At 45.2% G+C, this 22,051-nt stretch overlaps 1 protein-coding gene across 1 annotated transcript in view; it reads right to left on the bottom strand.

Moving 5' to 3' along the window:
* The window catches only part of PKHD1 (PKHD1 ciliary IPT domain containing fibrocystin/polyductin), a 2,083,594-nt gene that overhangs the window by 22,573 nt on the left and 2,038,970 nt on the right, over window positions 1–22,051 (bottom strand). Inside the window, exon 58 of the mRNA XM_086926200.1 lies at window positions 7,295–7,463. Within this exon, the coding sequence (XP_086782326.1) occupies window positions 7,295–7,463 (169 nt within the window). The remainder of the gene's footprint in view (window positions 1–7,294; window positions 7,464–22,051) is intronic.

Genomic DNA, 22,051 nt, shown 5'->3' with positions numbered 1-22,051 from the left:
TGTCACTACCGATTCGGTACATGGACCGATTCGGCTTATGTCCGATTCGGTGTCACTACCGATTCGGTACATGGACCGAATCGGATATTTTCCGATTCGGTGTCACTACCGATTCGGTACATGGACCGATTCGGATATTTTCTGACTCGGTGTCACTACCGATTCGGTACATGGACCGATTCGGATATTTTCCGACTCGGTGTCACTACCGATTCGGTACATGGACCGATTTGGTATTTGAATCCGATTCGGTGTGTTACCGATTCGTTACATTTCCGATTTTCGGTATGTACGTATCGGTTTATTTTCAATTCAGTAGCCGTTCCGAATCGGTATTTGTACCGATTTGGACGTTTTTCTTTGCCCTACATCTCGATGGCAGTATACCGATCGGTAAGGGCCGTAAATCGGTATTTTCGGCCGTTACCGATCGGTAACGGCCTACCTACATCGGGCCCTTGAGACCTTATCAGTACACTGGAAAAACATATGTCAGATTACTACGGTGCAATCATTTTGTAAGGAAAAAATGACAAACCAAGTTGGTCTTACTTACTTATTATGAGCAGCATGTGGAAAAGTGTAAAGCAATTGGAAAACAGGCTCATCGGTTCATTGGGAAAAGTCATGCCACATTTCAGATAATTGATCTGTTTATTATGAAATGTTATAACAAAGACACTACTTATTGTTAAAAAAAAGTTTTAAAGACAACATGCTTTTGAGAGTGACTTGTTATTAGACTGTGCTAAATCCTGTAGGCAGATATTTTGTTACATGGAATCTGCCAGACTACTTTAAGAGGCAAGGGTTTGATGTTGGTGATTTGAATTATAGTGGGATTTCAAATTATTTTAACATCTGCATTGTGTACATATTTGTAATTGTATTATCATATACTTGATGGCTGCCTTGTGGGAGGGTTTAAAATGAACACCATAGGCCTGAGTTTGTTATGCTCACAAGCCAATGATAACAGGCGGAGGCCTGATTAGTACACTAGGAAAAAATATCTTCAATGCCTTAGGCCTGATCTGTTTTTTATGAAACATTATGACAAACACAGGAGGCCTAACATATTGCTTGTAAAAAGCACATGTTAAAGTCACTAGGCATTTAGGGGTGAATTGTTATTTCTCTGTATTAAACCCTATGTTATTAAACACATTGTCACAGATTACCTTTGTAGAGAAGGATTTTGGTGTTGTTTACTGCCTCTCACAAAGCCTGAAGAAAGAAGTTCTGCACTCGTATTTTTCGTGCTAGAACCTCTTCTTAGCTGGCTGTCAGGGTCTTGTAACAAAGAAAATCGTTAAATAATATGTTATTCATGTTACACAGCATTTGTATAGCACACGTACACCAAAAAGGTTTTATGGCGCTGGTTAGAGGGGAGAACATCAGGGTTGTGCATCTAGCTATAAGCTTGTTTAAAAACCCAGGTTTTTAGAAGTGTCCTAAGTCTGGGATAAACAGTGGTAGTTCTTATGTCCGAGGGAAAGGAGTACAAAAGATTTGGGCAATCACAGAAATCTGGCGCCACCCAATCTCTTCTTTTTGAACTTAGGGACAGCTAACATGTTATGATGGGCTGATCTGAGAGTGTGTTTTGGAATGTAGCTTTGAACTCTGGAGGACACAAAAGTTGAGCTTTTCCAATAGAGTGATTTAAAAATAATACAGCCAAAATAATTTATAAATGGTCCGCTGGGCATCTGAGAGCCTATGCATCTTTCTCATCAGGAGCTTAGTATGGCAATGTCTTGGTGGACACCAAACCTGCCTGGTTTTGTACTGTCTGCAGCCTCTTATTCTGTCTTGTGGCAGTCCTAAGCAACATCACTAATGACATTGTTATCTAAAGAATGGCTTCGGGGTAAAATATTTCCTGATTTTATTGAGCTTACAAAGTTGAAAAGTGTAGGAGGAAATCACTGCTTCTATCTGTAGCCTCATTGAGACGTCCTTGTCAATCTGGATTTCAAGGCTTTTTAATGCTTTTTTAGAAGTGGGAAGTGAGCCCTAATTATGAATTCTGTTGTTAGTGATCACAATTTAATTTTTCCCCAAATGAAATTTCAGTTGATGGCTATTCATCCAATCTGTAATATATACCATGGTGTTCTGAAAAAGCTCTATAGATTCAGAGGAATTATCAATTTGGAAGAGCAGCTACGTGTTGTACGCTTAATTGTAGATTTTCCCTGTCCTTTTTTGTAGATCACGTACGAAAGGGGGAAAATAAACATTGAATAGGTGGGGGGATTACGCAGACCCTTGAGGTACTCCACAGTTTAGCTGAATCCTTGTGGAGCAGAAGGGAAGTAGACGGACTGACTGAGAGAGATCAGATAGGAAGGATTCTACTCAGTCTAGTGCTGTACCTTGCCGGCCTGGGGTCTTGATACAGTCGACCAAAAGGATATGGTCCACTGTATCAAAAGCTGTAGACATTTCCAAGAGGACCAATGCCTGCTGCTTCCCTTATGTCGTAAGCTACCGAGAGAATGACAGTCTCAGTCGAGTGGAAGGGACGAAATCCCACTTGATGAAGATCCAGAAAGGCAGACTCCTCCCAAAAGGAGCACAGGTGTTGAGCAACATCAACCTCTAATAGTTTGGCCAAATAGGGTAGTAAAGATATGGGGTGGTAGCTTTTCAACATGGTAGGAACCTCTCCCACTTTTTTTAGTAGGGTGATTACCACTGCCTTCTTAAAAGCAGGTGGCAGTATGCCCTTGTTCAGAGATAGACTGAGTAAGGACATCACTGGGTCTGGGGTAAGTGTGAAGATGTTTTTTAGAATTCAAGGGGGACAGATATAGTCATGTGATCCCAATGTAACTTTGAACAGCAAGTCCAAAAGTTGGTCTTTAGTAATGGGTGGGAAGGCCGTGCATGTCATAAAATTAGTATCTTCCAGTGAAATGTCACTGACAGCAGAGCCAGGGGAAATGCTATCTTTTATTGTTTTTATTTTGTCAGTAAAAAAAGTGTACAGCTTGTCACATAGGTTTTGAGTAGAAACGATCTGGACTTTTACTCTATCTGGGTTAGCTAACTCTGCAACAATTCCAAAAATGTCTTTGGATTCAATTTCAGAATTTACAATTTTGGGGGGAAAATATGTAGATTCAGCCTCCCAGATTAATTACTTGTACGTTTTTAACTGTTATACGTAGATGTCCTTTTTTCCAGGTAGGTATGCCTTGCGCCTGTTACATTCGTTCTGGATCAATTCAAGTTTAATTTTCCTTAATTCATCAGTGTACCATTTAGAGGCCATATGAAGATGCATTTGTATAAATTTATGAAGGGGGCAAAAGTGTTGCTGGCTACTTTGAGCCAATCCGAAATTGTGTATTCCAAAATGTCTACGTTTTCCGAGTGAGATGGTAAGGTAGCTGCTAATACAGCATGAAAGGTACTAAGATTGACGAGGTTCCAATTTTCAGAAAATGTACCCAGGCACATGGGGGGATTTTGAGTATGCTAGATTGTTTATAGAAAATGTGATCAAATAGTGATCCAACCATATACAGAGAGAGACCATCAGGTTGACTATGTTTAGGTTTGTGGTCCAAACTTTATCTAACGGCCCGAGAGTCATTTAGGAGTTTGGGGAATTGAGATATGTAGCTTGCGGGTCTATACACAAAAATGCCTATCAAGGGGGTGTGGGGGAGTCAAGCTTAATTAGAATGTTATCCACTGTTGGGATAGGTACAGGAGTAAGATTGGTCAAAAATAAGATGCTTTTTAACTATTGCAGCATCCTCACCACCTTTTTTTCCCCAGAGGTCTGTTGGCATTGATTATATAGTAGTTGCCAGGAAGGGCAGCTAAAATGTCAGATGTGGATTACTACATTAGCCAAGTTTAGGTAATGAGTAGAATGTCAGGTGAATCTTATTCAAGAAGAGAGAATAATTCAAGTTGATGTCTGACCAGGGAGCATATGTTTAATTAAACAACAGAAAAAATCTCTGCCGAGCAAGTAGTCTTAGAGATCCCCGGAAAAGCATTATCAATAGCAGTCATGATGGGCCTTGACTGTTTAGAGTGTGAAATATCCAGAGGGTTCGGGCTTAATATGCCAAGACTACCATGTTTTTGCAGCACAGAGGACTCAGGTTGGCAGCTGCATACAAAAAGATTATAAGAATCTTTTGAGGTATACATCAGGGAACGGGCATTATAACTGGCCCCCGCCCCTGGTCAGGCGCGGACGGGAGCAGATGGGGTGCTCTTACTTGCAACCATATATATGAATATATATCCATATAGGTACATAAAGGGCCTTTGATTCAGCTCTGTTATGCTACTGGTCTGTTTAAGTGTCAGTCGCGCTCTGCTTCCATCTATGATAGCATACAGCATGGGGTAATAGTTCAGTTCACGTTTGTCATTGGTTGTCTTGTTCTGTGAATTATAGGATCACATGTGCATATCTACTTGAAAAGTAGTGCACTTCAGTGTCAGGGCTGGTTCTCCAGTCATTTAGCTTTCAATTTTCTCCTTTTATGGTTCCCCTTTCTTTTCTTTGCTTCTCCTTGGTTTATTTCAATATTTCTGAAGACGATCCAACGGTTCTCCAGGCAGTGCTAATGGGTCACTAGTTTGCCGCTTATTTTATCAGCAGTGCACTGTATCCCACGTGACCACTGCCTCTGAACCAGGAAACCATTATGGAACGCTGTTGTCCATACTGTATCATTGTTTTACCATTCCAATATGGCCAATGTGTCGGCTCTAAATGTGGCAGCCATGCTAGAACTTTGAAACAAGGATAGACTGATTACAAGACTTCTACGAGATAATCACATGCCACTATGTTTCGTTTTGATATTGCAAGCATAAGCCTGTCCTGGTTACATAGCATCAGGTATTCTTCTTTCTACTTGCTTTCTTTTAATTTACAGTCCATGTATTGCTGAGATTGTGTGCATTTTATTGTTGTTATGTCAGAGATTGTATGCAAGAATGAGTCAGTAGATGGATGAATGGATGCAGGAGAGCAACAGTGAGAGACAGTACATAGATGGTGGCTCACTGAGTGCCTTAACCTATCAGTGATACAAAAGACACTTTCTTTCATACGCAAAGGTACTTTCACAAAATTAAGAAAACAACTTAAAATCCTTTTCCTCAACCGCTCTCTCCCGAATGGATAGACCCCATCAATACTCTTTTCCCTGCACGTCATCTCTTTCTGACATTGTATCTCTAAGACGTTCCTCCTCCCTGCAATTCCAATTTGCCCCTCCCCCTTAATTGGTTTAACCCCAAGACAATGTGCTCTCTATGAGGTTACCCCAGGACTCACGGACAACATCAATGCTGCTCAGCACACTTGGATCTCCGAACCTATTTTGTTGAACCCTGCTTTATTGTATCAACCTCAAGACAACATGCACACTAAGAGGCTATCTTAGGACTCACGCACTACTTTAATGTTGCTCATCTCTTCCTGACATAGTAACTCTAAGACTCTCCTCTTCCCTGCTATTCCAATTGCTCCCCCTCCCTTAATTGGTTTAACCCCAAGACAACGTGCTCTCTATGAGGTTATCTCAGGACTCATGGACAACCTCAATGCTGCTCAGCACCCTTGGATCTCCGAACCTATTTTGTCGAACCCTGCTTTATTGTATCAACCCCAAGACAACATGCACAATTCGAGGTTACCCCAGGACTCACGTACTACCTCAATGCTGCTCAGCACACTTGGACTTCCTAACCTATATGTCCAAATACTGTTTATTGTATGGATCTTGCTCAGCACACTGGGCCTACCAAACTTATATGTCAGAATACTGTTTATTGTATGGATCTTGCTCAAAATCTGTTGTGATGCGGTCCAATACCCTCAGGTCAGGTTAGCGATATTTAAATCTCCTTAAATAAATAAATAAGCCAGACCTATTTGCATTGCCAATGCTTGTTTCTATTGTGATTTAAGGCCTGGTTTAGAGTTTGGTCGATGGGATAATCTGGCCCAAATATGACGGATGACCCATTTGTTTTATTATACGTGCATTATATCCTGAGGCACTAGTAATAAGGCGGACGGGATATACATCATGCTGTGATGGAATAACCCAAATATGTCAACATTTTGAATCTGGTAATAGGGAGATTTTGAAACAAAAAATAAGGGGAATGATTAACCCCGTTGACTTACATTGAAAAAGAGGGACTTTTAGGTGAAAGACACCCAAAATAAAGCCGGTTTGGGTTTAAACGTTTGGGAGTTTCCCACCTGAATCGTGTCTGTTGGCATGTATGATAGCCTGTCCACCAAACTCTAAATCAGTTCCTTAGATTTAAATCACAGTTGCAAACTTCCTCGCATGGCAAGCCTTGGAATCACTCACTCTTTAAAAAAGATTCAGGGATTGTTAACTAAGTTAACACCCAAGTGAGGAACCTTGGCAGAGCCCGGAAAAAAACAGTGCTGAAACAAAGGAGTCAGAGCAGACCTCTTTAAAATGTGCAGGAAGGTCCCCCTTCCTGCACATAAACAATTGTTTTAAAAAAGAATGCTGTTTTGCATTAAGCAGCACACATACAAGTTACAAAACTGCATTTAAAGATTGTTTATGTGCAGGAAGGTGGACTGTCCTGCACATAAACAATCTTCCCCTCAACACAAGCATCCTTGCACTATGGTGCAAGGGTGCCTGAGTTGGCGCTAGGCAGCTAAAGTTAGCACCAGCACAGGGGAAAATTCAGAGCTGCACCATATTCTAGTAAATAGGGTGCAGCCCTGCGTTTCAAAAGTGATGAAGCGGGTCATTATCCTTCTTGGCTTAAGGACACGCTTCGCCACTTTATTGTAAATATGCCACAAAATATGCACCCCAAATTATCATGAACACCTATGAGAATAGGAGGAGAAATAGCGCTCACTCCTAATGCCAGGTTCATACACAATTGTGCTGCTGGGCTAATAATGTAATTAAAATCTACTCAAATACTGTTTAGACACACATTATTTATGATTTTCTCCTGACAGAAGTCTGATATTCAAGCTTGAAAAAGCATTGTAAATGTTTCCTTATGAGATATTTGGGAGTAGGTAAACTGCTTAGTTTTGAAAGATTTTAAACATTTTTACCACATTATAAATGCAAATGTTGTACTTTGTCCCAAGGGTCCCACATTAGTTCTCCAAGTCACTTGTGTTGCAAGTTATGAATTATGTCGCTTCACAGGTTTTGTGATTATGAGGGTAATTAAAATACAATTATGAAGGAAAGTAAGACAGCATACAAATATCTGGATACGGTACCATGGTTGGGAGGTGTGGAAGAAGAACTTATTCACGTCTTTTATCTGTGACATTGTGGTTCTTTCTGCTATTATCGGGAACATGACTTGTGCGCTCTCGGGGTTTGACATGATGCAAACATCATTGTCGTCGCTGGAACAGCTCTTCATGAAACCAGAAAAGGTTACATCTAGGGAAAACAAAACAAGACGTGAGAACAAACAACAACCTTCCAGTGGAGCGGATCAGTGCTTGTCAAGGCTGAAAATTGCTGCCACACCTCCTGACCCGTCCAGCTTCTCCATGGAGCAAATTTTGGTCACTAAGATTGGGGGTTTGTGAGTGTGAGATTTCCCCATTACCACCCTGTACATAACTCAAAAAAGTGATAGAAGGGTGACTACTGGCAGGGTAGAGGATTGGGATTTTAGGGTGACACTAGAAAAGATAAGAAAAGAAAAGAAAAGAAAAAGGAAAAAAAAGACCACATTCCTGAATTGCGCAGAACATTTTTGGAATCAAAAATGCATAAAATCATATGACACAACATAGGAAAATACACTACTTTTCTAGGGACTTTAACAATTGGTATTGCCTGAGGTGTTACCCCAGGACTCACGGACAACATCAATGCTGCTCAGCACACTTGGATCTCCGAACCTATTTTGTTGAACCCTGCTTTATTGTATCAACCTCAAGACAACATGCACACTAAGAGGCTATCTTAGGACTCACGCACTACTTTAATGTTGCTCATCTCTTCCTGACATAGTAACTCTAAGACTCTCCTCTTCCCTGCTATTCCAATTGCTCCCCCTCCCTTAATTGGTTTAACCCCAAGACAACGTGCTCTCTATGAGGTTATCTCAGGACTCACGGACAACCTCAATGCTGCTCAGCACCCTTGGATCTCCGAACCTATTTTGTCGAACCCTGCTTTATTGTATCAACCCCAAGACAACATGCACAATTCGAGGTTACCCCAGGACTCACGTACTACCTCAATGCTGCTCAGCACACTTGGACTTCTTAACCTATATGTCCAAATACTGTTTATTGTATGGATCTTGCTCAGCACACTGGGACTACCAAACTTATATGTCAGAATACTGTTTATTGTATGGATCTTGCTCAAAATCTGTTGTGATGCGGTCCAATACCCTCAGGTCAGGCTAGCGCTATATAAAACTCCTTAAATAAATAAATAAGCCAGACCTATTTGCATTGCCAATGCTTGTTTCTATTGTGATTTAAGGCCTGGTTTAGAGTTTGGTCGATGGGATAATCTGGCCCAAATATGACGGATGACCCATTTGTTTTATTATACGTGCATTATATCCTAAGGCACTAGTAATAAGGCGGACGGGATATACATCATGCTGTGATGGAATAACCCAAATATGTCAACATTTTGAATCTGGTAATAGGGAGATTTTGAAACAAAAAATAAGGGGAATGATTAACCCCGTTGACTTACATTGAAAAAGAGGGACTTTTAGGTGAAAGACACCCAAAATAAAGCCGGTTTGGGTTTAAACGTTTGGGAGTTTCCCACCTGAATCGTGTCTGTTGGCATGTATGATAGCCTGTCCACCAAACTCTAAATCAGTTCCTTAGATTTAAATCACAGTTGCAAACTTCCTCGCATGGCAAGCCTTGGAATCACTCACTCTCTAAAAAAGATTCAGGGATTGTTAACTAAGTTAACACCCAAGTGAGGAACCTTGGCAGAGCCCGGAAAAAAACAGTGCTGAAACAAAGGAGTCAGAGCAGACCTCTTTAAAATGTGCAGGAAGGTCCCCCTTCCTGCACATAAACAATTGTTTTAAAAAAGAATGCTGTTTTGCATTAAGCAGCACACATACAAGTTACAAAACTGCATTTAAAGATTGTTTATGTGCAGGAAGGTGGACTGTCCTGCACATAAACAATCTTCCCCTCAACACAAGCATCCTTGCACTATGGTGCAAGGGTGCCTGAGTTGGCGCTAGGCAGCTAAAGTTAGCACCAGCACAGGGGAAAACTCAGAGCTGCACCATATTCTAGTAAATAGGGTGCAGCCCTGCGTTTCAAAAGTGATGAAGCGGGTCATTATCCTTCTTGGCTTAAGGATTCACGTCTTTTATCTGTGACATTGTGGTTCTTTCTGCTATTATCGGGAACATGACTTGTGCGCTCTCGGGGTTTGACATGATGCAAACATCATTGTCGTCGCTGGAACAGCTCTTCATGAAACCAGAAAAGGTTACATCTAGGGAAAACAAAACAAGACGTGAGAACAAACAACAACCTTCCAGTGGAGCGGATCAGTGCTTGTCAAGGCTGAAAATTGCTGCCACACCTCCTGACCCGTCCAGCTTCTCCATGGAGCAAATTTTGGTCACTAAGATTGGGGGTTTGTTTTTTTTTTTTTTTTTTTTTTTTTGAAGACCTTTATTGGCATTGAAAAGCAGTACACAGCTTAATACGCCTATAACCCGCGTAGGCAGGCCGGCAGCCATATCAAGTAGCGATTTTGCATCCAGTTACTATGTAAGATGGAACATTGATTTAACACAGCATGATGCCTACAACCCGTCTGGGCCGGCCGCGTTGTAAAGTGAATGAAGCTGTAAAGGAATATGTTATTTCGCAGGTAAATAACCATTTAATGACAAACAGTGAACAATTGAGGTCCCATTTTCCATTTTTTGTTGAACTCTAAACCTTTCATAGTAGACTATGAAAACAAAAGGTGATCAGCCCCAGCCCACAGAGTATCCACCATACTTCGTATGTGGCTCAGAGGATCTTTTAGCGCAGAGCAAGGTTGTGACGCTTCCCCTTACGGGGATCCGTGTATGCTAGAAGTGGGTGAACTCCGCCGCTTAGTGACCGACATAACTGTTGTGGGGGGGGGATGGGGGGGCAATAAGTGCAGTCTATGATCATGTCTGTGCATTGGAGTGGACGTTACGTGCTTGAATGCCATGTTTTGTGCGGTCTGCATAACGTGGGGAGAGAATAATGTATGAGCCGGGAGGGTAGTGGCACGCCTCCCGATCACTCAAGGCAGGTGTAATGCGCCGTTACATATCCGTTTACTATGCTTATGACATTGAACAAAGCCTATGTTGGTATCGAAACCCCATGTCTTATAGTGTACTTAGAGGGCGGGGGAGGGGAGTCCAATAGCGTCAGTCAGAAGAGAATCGGCTGTGTCAATGGGCCCTGAAGATCGTGCAACGTGGCCCGTGTCCTCACGGCTATCAGGTGCGGGCTCCTCATCAGATAGTGTCCGGAGTAGGTAAGCAGTGAGTGGGCCCCAGAGGTCTTTAGGGCGTGACTTATGAGGTAACAGTTCGGCATAATTATGTAGTTGTTCCTGCCAAGTCGACATTGTAGACAGCCATATTTTGAATTTGGGGGCTCGACCCCTACCCCATCTACAGGCTACGTGGCGTTTCGCAATTAAAAATCCGAGCGCGAAAAATTTCCTGTTTGTCTTAATCGCCGGGGCAGAGTGGCCAAGCAGAGCAATTCTGGGACAGGGTTCGACCGTTACCCCTACCATGTCAGACATGGCTCCGAAAACTTTAACCCAGAATGAGGCAACAGCCTGGCAGGACCACGCCAAGTGGATAAAGTCTGCTCCTGGCCGTTTGCATCTGAGGCAGCGGTCATTGTCCCGGAGACCAAAGCGGCGCAGCTTAGCAGGGGTATGGTATAGGCGATGCAAAAACTTGAAGTGGACCAGTCTGAGGCGAGCATTACCTGTTACTGAATTCGTGTGTGAGCAGCTTTCCTCCCATTGATCGTCCGAGAGTGGGGAATCTAAGTCCTCGTCCCAGTCTCGCCTCGCTCTGAGATCTGGAGGAGTAGAGGCTGCGTACGCATGTTTGTATAACATGGAAACTACATGTTTCGGGGTGTCACTCTGTAGCAGAGCATGTAAGGGTGCCATGACCTCCGGCTCGTCAGGGAAGCTGGGTGTGACAGATTTAATATTTTGCCGTAACCGTGTGTATAGGAACGTGTCCATGACGGAGGGTGTATGTGCCCCAAAAAATTGAGCTGAGGTTCGAAATTGCCCCTGTATGTATAAATCCCCCCATGAGTGAAGGGCTAGTTTGGTGAGCATTTTGCGGCCTATTTCTTCACAGGTGATGCTCAATCTGAGGTCGTGCGCTAGGGTCATGCGCGGGGAATATAAAAAGGTAACATCCATGCGTTTAGCGATTCTACGCCAGGCCAGTACCGTGCAGTCCACTGTGGAGGGGTCGCGGTCAGTAATACGGGCCTCCGAGTAGAGATAACTCGATGGCTGTGCAGGCCTCATGTACCCATCTTCCACAGCCAGGTGCGCCATGAAGGGAGGTGGATGGAGCCAGTAAGCGGCAAAGTGGCCTTGCGCGCAGTCATAATACAACCGAAAGTTTGGTACGTCGAATCCACCTTGGTGATATGGCAACATGAGTGTTCCCAATCCCATCCTTGCCTGCTTCCCCCCCCATATAAGTCTAGACAACTGGGAATCCAGTGCGCGGAAGAAGTACGAGCCGGGGCTGTACGGAATATTAGTGAAAAGGTATAGCATCTTAGGGAGGATTACCATCTTAATCAAGGATATGCGTCCAGCCATGGACAGCGGGAGGTGGATCCATCTAGTAACGCTGTCTGTCACCTTGTCCAGGACAGTGCCGTAGTTCGCCCTAATCAGGGCTTCACGGTTCCTGGTTATGTTGATTCCCAAGTACTTTATCTCGTCATTTTCCCATAGCAGTGGGTAGTCGAGTGGGAACTGGAGAGTTTTGTCTGTTAAGGGGAACAAGGCAGATTTCGACCAGTTTATCTGTATCCCCGCTATGGCACCAAATCTGGTTATTTCGCGCAGGAGGGGATTCAGGTTGTCTCGCGGCTTGTGAATGTATAAAGTCATGTCATCCGCATATAGTGAAATGAGAAGTTGTCGTTCAGGGTAGATCAATGATCGATGATTATGATGTTGCCTAAGTTTGGCCGCAAGGGGTTCAATAGCTATTGCAAACAGTACTGGGGATAGTGGGCATCCCTGACGAGTACCCCTATGTATTTCAAAGGGGGCTGATCGAGATCCATTTAGTAGGACTGAAGCGTGCGGTTTAGTATATAATAGTCTGATCCAATCTAGGAAGCTAAAGGGAGTTCCCATCCGTTCCATTAGCGACAGCAGGTAGTCCCATTCCAGGGAATCGAACGCCTTAGTGGCATCCAAGAAAACCGCTGCAGCCTCGCATCTGGGGTCAATATCCTGAAGTACAGCCTGCAAGGTGCGGAGGTTGTGGGAGGTCGCGCGGTTAGGGACAAATCCCGCTTGGTCTGGAAGTACCAACCGGTCCATCAGGAGATTCAGGCGTGTCGCTAGGACCTTCGCTAGTATTTTAACGTCCGTATTTAATAAAGAAAGAGGTCTGTAGGAGTCGCAAAATTCTGGTTGTTTGCCCGGTTTAAGAAGGGATGTTATCAGGGCTTCACGCATACTAGTTGGCAAGATGCCTTCCTCGAGAGCGGAGTAGTACACCTGTTTAAGTATAGGGGCAAGCAAATGAATGTAGGTTTTATAGAAGTCTATTGGTAGGCCGTCTGACCCTGGAGCTTTGCCAGATTTCATGGACATGATAGCGTCCTTTATTTCATCCAGTTCTAATTCATGGTGTAAGAACCGCTGTTGTGTGGGGCCCATCCAAGCTATCGCAGTGTCCTCAAGGTATGTGTGCAGGTCTAGTGGTGATTGTCTTTGGGAGGTGTAAAGTGTTGTGTAATGGTCCGTAAGTACACAGAGCTGTCCAGGGAGGTCTCTCTGTGGTACCTTTTGTTCGTCGAGCAGAGCAGTGACATAATTGTGGTGTCTGGGGGGCCTAACAGCCGACGCCAGCGCCCTCCCAGGCCTATCTCCCTCTCCGTATGTGCGCGCTATGTAGGGTTTCCCCAGGAATTTACATTCTCTATCTGCAGCCTCGGTGTATTCGTTAATTTTTTCTCGTATCTGAGCCTGCCTTTTGCGTTCCTGCGCCCCGTGAGAGATATTCTGTTCAAGAGCTCGTATTTCAGTTTCTAGCTTACGTAGCTCGCCTCGAAGGGATTTGAGGACTCCCCCTCCCTTGGAAATGCACCATCCCCTCACGGTGACCTTAAAGGCTTCCCATACAGTAGTGAAGCTTGAGACAGAGTCAGTGTTACGGTCAAAGAAGTCTTGTATGTCTTGCTCAAGGTCCGCCTTAAAGGCCGAGTCTGTGAGGTGTGCAGGGTTGAGGCGCCAGTTCAAGTAAGGAGAGACGTCAAGGGGGACGCGCATGGAAAGCAGGACAGGTGAGTGGTCAGAGAATGTGCGGGCGAGGTGCAGAGTTTTAACCACCCAGGGAGTGAGGCCTGCGGTCAGAAAAAAATAATCAATGCGTGCCCAGGTGGAGTGTACTGCCGAGAAGTGTGTGCCTTGCCGTAGGGAGGGGTGTGAGTGTCTCCAAGCATCTGTCAAGTGATGGTCCTCCACGATGTCCAATAAAGTGCGTTGAGTATGAGTATAATGTATTGACTGTGGGTGCGATCTGTCCATTGCAGGTTTCACAGCAGTATTGAAGTCTCCTCCCAGTATGACGTGGGCTATACCTAGAGTTTGAATCTTGCCACACATTGTAAGAAGTGCGGATGGGTCATCTGTGTTGGGGCCGTAGTAACATGCAAAGAGAACCATGTGAGAGTGTAGCTTCCCCCATACCATACAGTATCTGCCACCTGAGTCAGTGTCTGAGCCCGCTGGGGTAAATCCCATACCTTTCTTTATCAGGATTGTAACACCCCTAGCGTAGTTTGAGTAAGATGAGAAAACCCTGCACGATGCCCACCTTGAAGCGAACAAAGGGGGCCCATTCGGCACTAAATGCGTTTCTTGCAGCATAGCTATTGATACACCATGTCTGTCTAGGTATCCCAGTATTCGTCGTTTTTTTCTAGGATTATTGAGGCCACGTACATTCCACGACACCAGCTGAAATTGGAGCGCTGGCGGCGCATCTGTTACATCACCCATCCCCACAGTGAAAGCGAATTATGGCATGTATTCGTAGCATTCAAGTTCGGACAGAAATCAGTGAGCTTTCTAACTTGATCAATTTCCAGTACTTTCCCACATTCTCCCCTTCTCCTGGGTATATCTGCAATAGTTAATCCAACAGAATTGAAACAGACTATTTGTCCTCCATTGCCGGCAACCCCAACTGGCCGGAATACAATTAGACCATCAACCCAGTATTGACTGAACATTACAGTGGTATGTGGCGTATCAAGGGTTGTAGATTTGAAGCTTAGCATAGACCCTCCCACACCGGCAACCCCAACTGGCCGGGCCATTAGTCCCCACCCCCCCTCCCTGAACCCAAAGAGAACCAAAGTCCCCCACCCTCCCCCCCCCACTACGGCATCCCCAACCAGCCGAGAAAGAGCATCCCACCCCACCCCCCCACAACATTCCAATAACATCAAAACGAAGAGCATAAACATACCACCTCCCACCCTAAGAAGGGGAGAGGCTCGCAGGGGATCACCCATTGGGGGTTCAACCTAGGGGTACCAGACCTGCCTCCCACCTCCCTACTTTCACCCGCCCAAAGGTGCGGGACGGAGGTGGGTGATCGAGCACATGTGTATATATCAGACCAACATGTATTAGCAATAGAGCCGGTACCTCACCGGGGAAAGTAGCAGTTGGGTCTCCCACAGCAAACCCCTAGTTGCAAGAGGGGTATGGTAGTCCAAGATGCAATGTAGGAAGTAGTTCAGTAGCCCGAAGGCAGCAATCGGCCCATTGTGGCCTCCGGCTAAGAAGGTCAAGGAGTAAGCGAAGGCAGTAACTGTGGTGTACACATCCGTGGATCGAGTCAGTCTTGTTGGGACAATGGAGATTGCGATCTGGAGCGTAGTCTTTCCGCATCTTCTCGGGATTGTTCCTTCCTCTGCTGCTTCAAAAAATCCTCCACTTGCTGAGGGTTTTGAAAAAGGTGTTGTTTGCCGTGAAGAGACACTTTTAGTTTGGCGGGGTAAAGCATGGCATAAGGGATCCCCAGAGTTTGAAGTTTCTTTTTGACTCCGGCAAATTTACGTCTGGCGTCTTGGACCGACGGTGTAAAGTCAGGGAAGAAAGACAGGGTAGTATTGCCATATTTTACTGGGCCCTGTTCTCTGGCACACCGCAGCACAGCGTCACGATCTCTGTAATTGAGGAAACGAGCAATAATCGGTCTCGGCTGGGCTCCCGGGGGTGGCCGCGCGGCGAGAGACCTGTGCGCGCGCTCGACGATGAGATGGGGGGAGAAGGCCTCCTTACCAAAAAGTTCGACAACCAGGTTTTCCACGAAGACCTCCATCTTCCCCGTGTTTGTGGATTCAGCAAGGCCCACGACGCGGACGTTGTTGCGGCGGGACCTCGCCTCCAAATCCTCATTTTTATCTGCGATTATTTTGAGGAGTCTGTCCATCTGAGTTGCCTGCCTGGAGCTGGAGGTGGCACCGTCTTCCAGTGAAGAGATTCTGTCCTCAGCCTCCTGGATACGCGTGTCGTGGCGTTCTAGCTTGGCGACTACGCTATCAATGCGAGAGTTGATGGCGTCCATTTTGGAGTCGATGGACGTGAGGCTTTGCTTCATGCCTAATAGGAGGGTTTTCCAGTCCTCCTCCTGGGGTTCCGGTGATGGGGGACTCCGCTCCGCACCAGCCGTTGATTTGGGCGTTTTCTTGGTCTCGAAGGGGATCTTTGACTGCCTGGCGTCGCTGCGGCCCATAACTCCTTTCGGCTGCAGGGGCGCTGGAGGGAACGCGGTAGCCAGAGCGTGGGGCAGCACGGGCCAGGGGCTGGAGGGCCGTGGGGGGTAGTCCGGTTTTAAGGCCAAAGGGCGCAGTAGCTTAGGAGATATCCGTACCTGGTATCGTCAGCGCCCGGTCACCACCGGAACCAGCACAATCTGACCCAGGGCCAGTCCACCGCGTGGAGAGTAAAGGCTGGTGGGTAGGTAGTCCGCCCCGCAGTGAGTCAGTGCAGCCGGGGGGTACGAAGGAGGGGAGTAGGCAGACCAGGCCTCAGCGGATAAAATGGCGGATTGGTGCCTAGTAGTAATGAGGCACTGCGGGACCCAGCGTCTCAGAGGGGGGGGACAGGCATTTCCAGCAGGCGGTGAGCCGTTTTCCAATGTAGCTTGGGCTGATGGGTGATCTGTGAGCCCCCCCACCAGCAGAGACGTAGCAGAGAACAGGTGCGGATAGGCAAGCAGCCGTCCCAGTCAGGCAGTATGGGGACAGTGCCTATCGGGGCCTGATTAACAGTTATTCAGCCTGCCCAACAAAACGTTGTTCTTGTGCGTGTCCGTTTACTTTCCCCTCAACTCCGAAGCACACCGCTGCCAGACTGCTAGGGGAAACTTGCAGCAAAGTCTGAGTTGCCGGTAATTGCGGACCTTCGGATCTCCACTCCAGAGGCGGGAGGAGCAGCTCAGTGCAGGCCTCACTGCAGCGACCTGTCCCGGTGGGCTGTCACGGCCAGGCAGCAGACCTCGATCCAGCGCGGCAGTCCGAAGGATCCCACATGCACGCTGCGCGCCGCTGGGTTGATCGGGCAGAGGCCGTGGAGCCGCGGGAGACAGAGGGTCCTGAAGTCTCAGCGCTGGGGAGGGGAGGCATCAGCAGCAGGCGGGGGGGCGTTGCGCGACCATGCGCTGGCCGACGAGCCTACCCACCCGCAGAGTCGCAGCAGGGAGCGGGCGGGGACTGGAAAGGCAATAATCCCAATCCGGATGGTCCGCTCGCCAGTAAGTGTCTTTGTACCTATTTGGCCCCCCACCCGCGAAGCTCACCGTACAGTGCTGCGGGGGTTGGAGTTGCCGGCGGCTGTGGACCCTCTGCACTTCAATCCCACGGCGGCAGGTGCGGCTCTGCAGAGGCCTCGAGGCAGCGGCCTTTCCTGGTGTGTTGGCTCGGCCGTGCAGCAGACCACGAGTCAGCAAGGCAGACCGCCCTCAGATTCGCCGGCGGATATTGTGGAACCGCTGTGTGCGGGGGAAGATCGCGGACATAATGGTGTGCCCCCCGGGCCGTTTTCGCAGGTCAGGATGGTCTGTAGGATGATCAGGGTGCTCAATCGGGCGAGAGCCTCACGGCAGTGCGGCCATCTCGGTTTGGCGCCACCTAGCGCCCCCCAAGATTGGGGGTTTGTGAGTGTGAGATTTCCCCATTACCACCCTGTACATAACTCAAAAAAGTGATAGAAGGGTGACTACTGGCAGGGTAGAGGATTGGGATTTTAGGGTGACACTAGAAAAGATAAGAAAAGAAAAGAAAAGAAAAAGGGAAAAAAAAGACCACATTCCTGAATTGCGCAGAACATTTTTGGAATCAAAAATGCATAAAATCATATGACACAACATAGGAAAATACACTACTTTTCTAGGGACTTTAACAATTGGTATTGCCTGAGGCAGAATGGCTATAAGTTGATTAGAACATTCCCCCTTCTAAGGGTGGAATGTTCTAAATTAGAAAGGGAGAAACTTGAAGAGAAACAGAATGTTGGAGCTCTTAGCTTATACCAGCCATTAGAAGCCCAGAGCTACTCCACTGTCTTTAATGGAGCTTTCAACATTTTAATGTTTCAATAGAGTCTTAGAGCCCGCAGTTTTGCGCTGTTCCGGACATTAAAGTCCACTCCACTGTTAACCCAAGTCAAAGACTCTAAAGCTATTAGAACATTCCACCCCTAGAGGGCAGAATGTTCTAATTTTTAAAACAAAGGCCTCACAAAGCCCAAGGGGATTGAAATCCTCTTGGGCTCCAAGAGGCCTTTTGACCACAGCTGTAAAAAAATATTGGAATGTTGGAGCTCAGGGCTTCTATCGGCCTTTAGAAGCCTGGAGCACTCCATTGTATTCAATGGAGCTCTCAACATTCCTATGTTCTAATATAGCCTTAGAGTCCGATGTAGCAGGCTCTACCTGCCATTAAAGGCCCACTCCAGCGTTAAAGGCCTGTGGCGAAGGCGAGGGCCTTTAAAAAGGGAGCGGGTCTTTACAGGCCAGTAGAGCCCGCTAATGAGAGCTCTAAGGCTATTAGAATATTCTCCCCTAGAGGGCAGAATGATTTAATTAACTAAAAATAAAGGCCTCTCAGAGCCTGAGGGGATTTAAATCCCCATAGGCTCCGAGAGGCTTTTTTCATAGCAACATCTATGAAATGACAAAAGGTTGCTATCCGGGCTTCTACCGGTCATTAGAAGCCCGGATCACTTCATTGTCTTCATTGGAGTGCTCAACATTCCAATGTTCTAATAGAAAATATTCATTTTCCTTGCGCAGTACAAATATTTCTTTGAAACTTATTATGAATTAATGGCCAAATTCCACTACCTGTGCAAAACGGAAGTTTGCACAGGAATTGAAATGACCAGTTGTGTGATAATTAGAGCAGCCTCTTAGTTTTCCCTTAATTGATTCCGGCAGGTCAAAACGCTGAAAATTTGTATGGAAAAAGTTCCATATGAAGAGGCAAAACATGCAGACTTTGGTGTGTAAAAAATAGTTTTTGCATATTATGCCCTATTTCAATATTGGAAGCCTTGAAAAGGAGGTACTTACCACACCCTAACAGATACTACAACTTGGGTGATGGTATTTACGAGGTGTGATAAATACCTCACTCTTTTAATCAGGACAAAGGAGTTTGTTTTTGGGGTATAAGTGAAAATCAAAATATATGGAAATTTACCATGCTAAAATCCACCCACAATTAAGCCTCACTAAAAGTTTCCACTGAACTTAAATCTATTAGAAAGATTCATGGTGTCTCTATATTTTCTCTTGTACCTTATATTGTTCTGCCTCAAGCCCATGAATCTGCCACTTTCAGGTGTCTAGCAGGGAGGAACGTTTTAGAGAAAGCAGTCACCTGTCAGCTCATGCTGCGTTTGGAAGCCAGTGCCCTTCTCCAACATATGCTTTTCTGGCCTTAATTTGGGTGTGGTACTGAAACTGAAAATTTTCTCCCACAACCCCTGCTTCCCCTGGATATGAGGAAACAACTCAAGGAAATGACCTGATATAAAATCCACACACACACACATTCACACATATGTAACAGATGCATTATGCCACCCAGTTATCATGTTGCCCTTATAAATTGTCATCTACAATCTACAAATAGATCACTTCTGTAGACACTGATTTATACCATTCAAAGTTTAGCCTCTAACCTGCAGACTACACAGTTCCAATGGTATGTGTTCAACTCACCACAGTATTACCAACTTTTCTCACGGTCTTTATATACAATACACAGCAAAGGCAAGGCTTGGATAGATTTTAAGAAGTCAATGTATGCCAGGTGGAGTGATTTGTAAATTAGCTAGCACTTGTAAAGTGGAATTCCTGGTGAGAAATAGAAGTACGGGATAATGTAATTAAACTTAGTGACCATGATCACTTAACCAAACTACCAAGGATAAATGGCTGAGTTGGCCCTTCTGGGATATGAAGTTGTGAACTTGCAAGTTAAGCAAATATCTTAAAAACGTAATGCTATTGGCTAAGATCACTAACAGGAAAGCAAAACGTGCTTCAAATCCCCAATAAAACAGGTTAAAGCACCTTATTTTAGTGCTCTGCATCTCTCAGTTCTGAGGGCCCAACAAGTAATGTAAGATATATTAGTTTTTTCCAAAAGTGTGGGAAATTTGTCAATACTAGGATAATGTCTCATCACTAGTATATTTGTGCATTCTGCAGGATGCAGTATTTGACCTTTAAACAACATGCCAACCCCTAATCATGGAAGGAGTCCAAAAATGTAAGCATAGAGCATCCATCTGTGATGCAGAATGGCATTGCCCACAAGATCATATGTTCCTACATGTCGAACTGTCTACCCTGTGATCAGTGGAATCGTAGGTGGCCAATGATCTGTAACAACAATCAGAAGAGACAGGCTTCCACTCTGAACCTCTGAAACAACCAAGAGATAACTGTGCATGCTAACAGGGACAGTTTGATAGAGCTTGAAGACAAATTAACTGTGCTGAACATGCCATCCATCACTGTCTTTACCAGTCTGCCTATTCACTGCAAGGAGGATCACCTCAACCCCTGCATTGCTCAAATGCAACCACAATGTACAGTGGCTGACCAACCAACCACTAACCCAAGTCACCATGGAGACACAGGGGCCATGCTACCTACCTATCTCTTGCCATCTTTAGCGATATATGAGTTTATTGCAGTTGTACAACATACCCTAATGCCATTATGTATTATATTGTACAGTAATAACAAACACTGCCTATTCAGAATCCTTGACCATTACTTTTTCACTGAAACTAAAACAATAGTATTCATAGTGAAACCTGCCAAAAATAGAAAAAGAGAAAGAATAGTAACCAAAAATGGTTGATTAAAAAGTAGCATTTAGAGCTGTCTAGGAGGAATCAGCATGAAGCTACAAAGCATCAAGCAGTTCAATGAAGTTTCCTTGGCTATACGACATAGCATACCCAACCTAGGTAGTATTAAACCAGGTCTAGGACCAGCTAATCACCTAAATAAAGAGTAGGATAAATCTAATTCTTGTAAACCAATGTATTAGTTATGGTTTGAGGTTACTGGCCACTGTATAAAAGTGTATAAATAAAATGGAGTAGTCAGTTTACTATTAAAATCTAACCACAATAGACCTTTCAATATGCTAGTGACTTATCATGCTATATGGCGTACGTTAAAGCAGCTGAGAACCTCCCCTCAACATGGTGAGGTGCTCAGCTGCTAGTCTGCCTCTTGGCCACCTTCCCTCCCCAGGAGCTGCTGTTTCACTAACATTATGCACCATCTACTGTCTTTTAATTAATTAATTAATGGTATACTTGTAAAGCGCACAGCTACCCACACCGGGGTGTCCCGGCGCTGCATACCGCTGTGGAACCCGTCCTGGCTTTCCCTGTGAGATGGTCCCTCCTGGGCACCCCCAAGGTGAGACCAGGCATCCCCGGCATTGACGGGGCTGTTGTGAAGATTAAGCAAGCTATTGCCCAGAGTTGCAGAGTGGAGCCCAAGGTTAGAGTAGGCGCCGAGGCGAGAATTATCGAGTCCGCGGACATTGACACAAGACCCTGCCGCGTTGGGAATTGAACCCTGGTCCCGGGCCGATCTCAGCTTCCGGGTCTGCCACCTCTAACCACTGAGCCACACTTCTCCTTTTTAAAGAGTGTTCCATGCTTCTCCAAGGATATGCAGAGGTAAAGCTTCTAACACGAGCTGTATGATTTGAGACTTCAAAACTGTAATGTTAGGGAATCAATGCAAACACTACACATGGCCACAAAATGCTAATGCAGCTTCTAAGGGCCTGATTGAAAAATGTAAACTTACACAAAAGTATATGTTTACTCTTTTTTGTATTCACAAGCTACAATAGTAACTTTACAGCTATAGAGACTCTGCAGTCGGAGTGGAGAATTCTGCACATAAAAAGATAGGGTGGGCTTGTTACTATCAATTTGTAGTTTATGAATACCAAACAGAGTAAACTTACACAAAAGTGAAAGTTTATCTTTGTGAATCAATCCCTATGAGTCTATTTACAACTAAACAAATCATTCTTTAAGATAAATTGTTTGTTGTCTTGATAAGGAACTCAGGGGCAGATGTATCAAAATAACTATTTCCGATTCTCAAACAGCGATTTTTTGAGAATCGCTATTTGAGAATTGCAAAATGGTATATATCTAAAAAATCGCAA

This window comes from Lissotriton vulgaris, chromosome 6 (assembly GCF_964263255.1).
Source record: "Lissotriton vulgaris chromosome 6, aLisVul1.2, whole genome shotgun sequence".
In the NCBI taxonomy this organism is placed as follows: domain Eukaryota; kingdom Metazoa; phylum Chordata; class Amphibia; order Caudata; family Salamandridae; genus Lissotriton; species Lissotriton vulgaris.
This window is presented reverse-complemented; position numbering and strand designations above follow the sequence as displayed.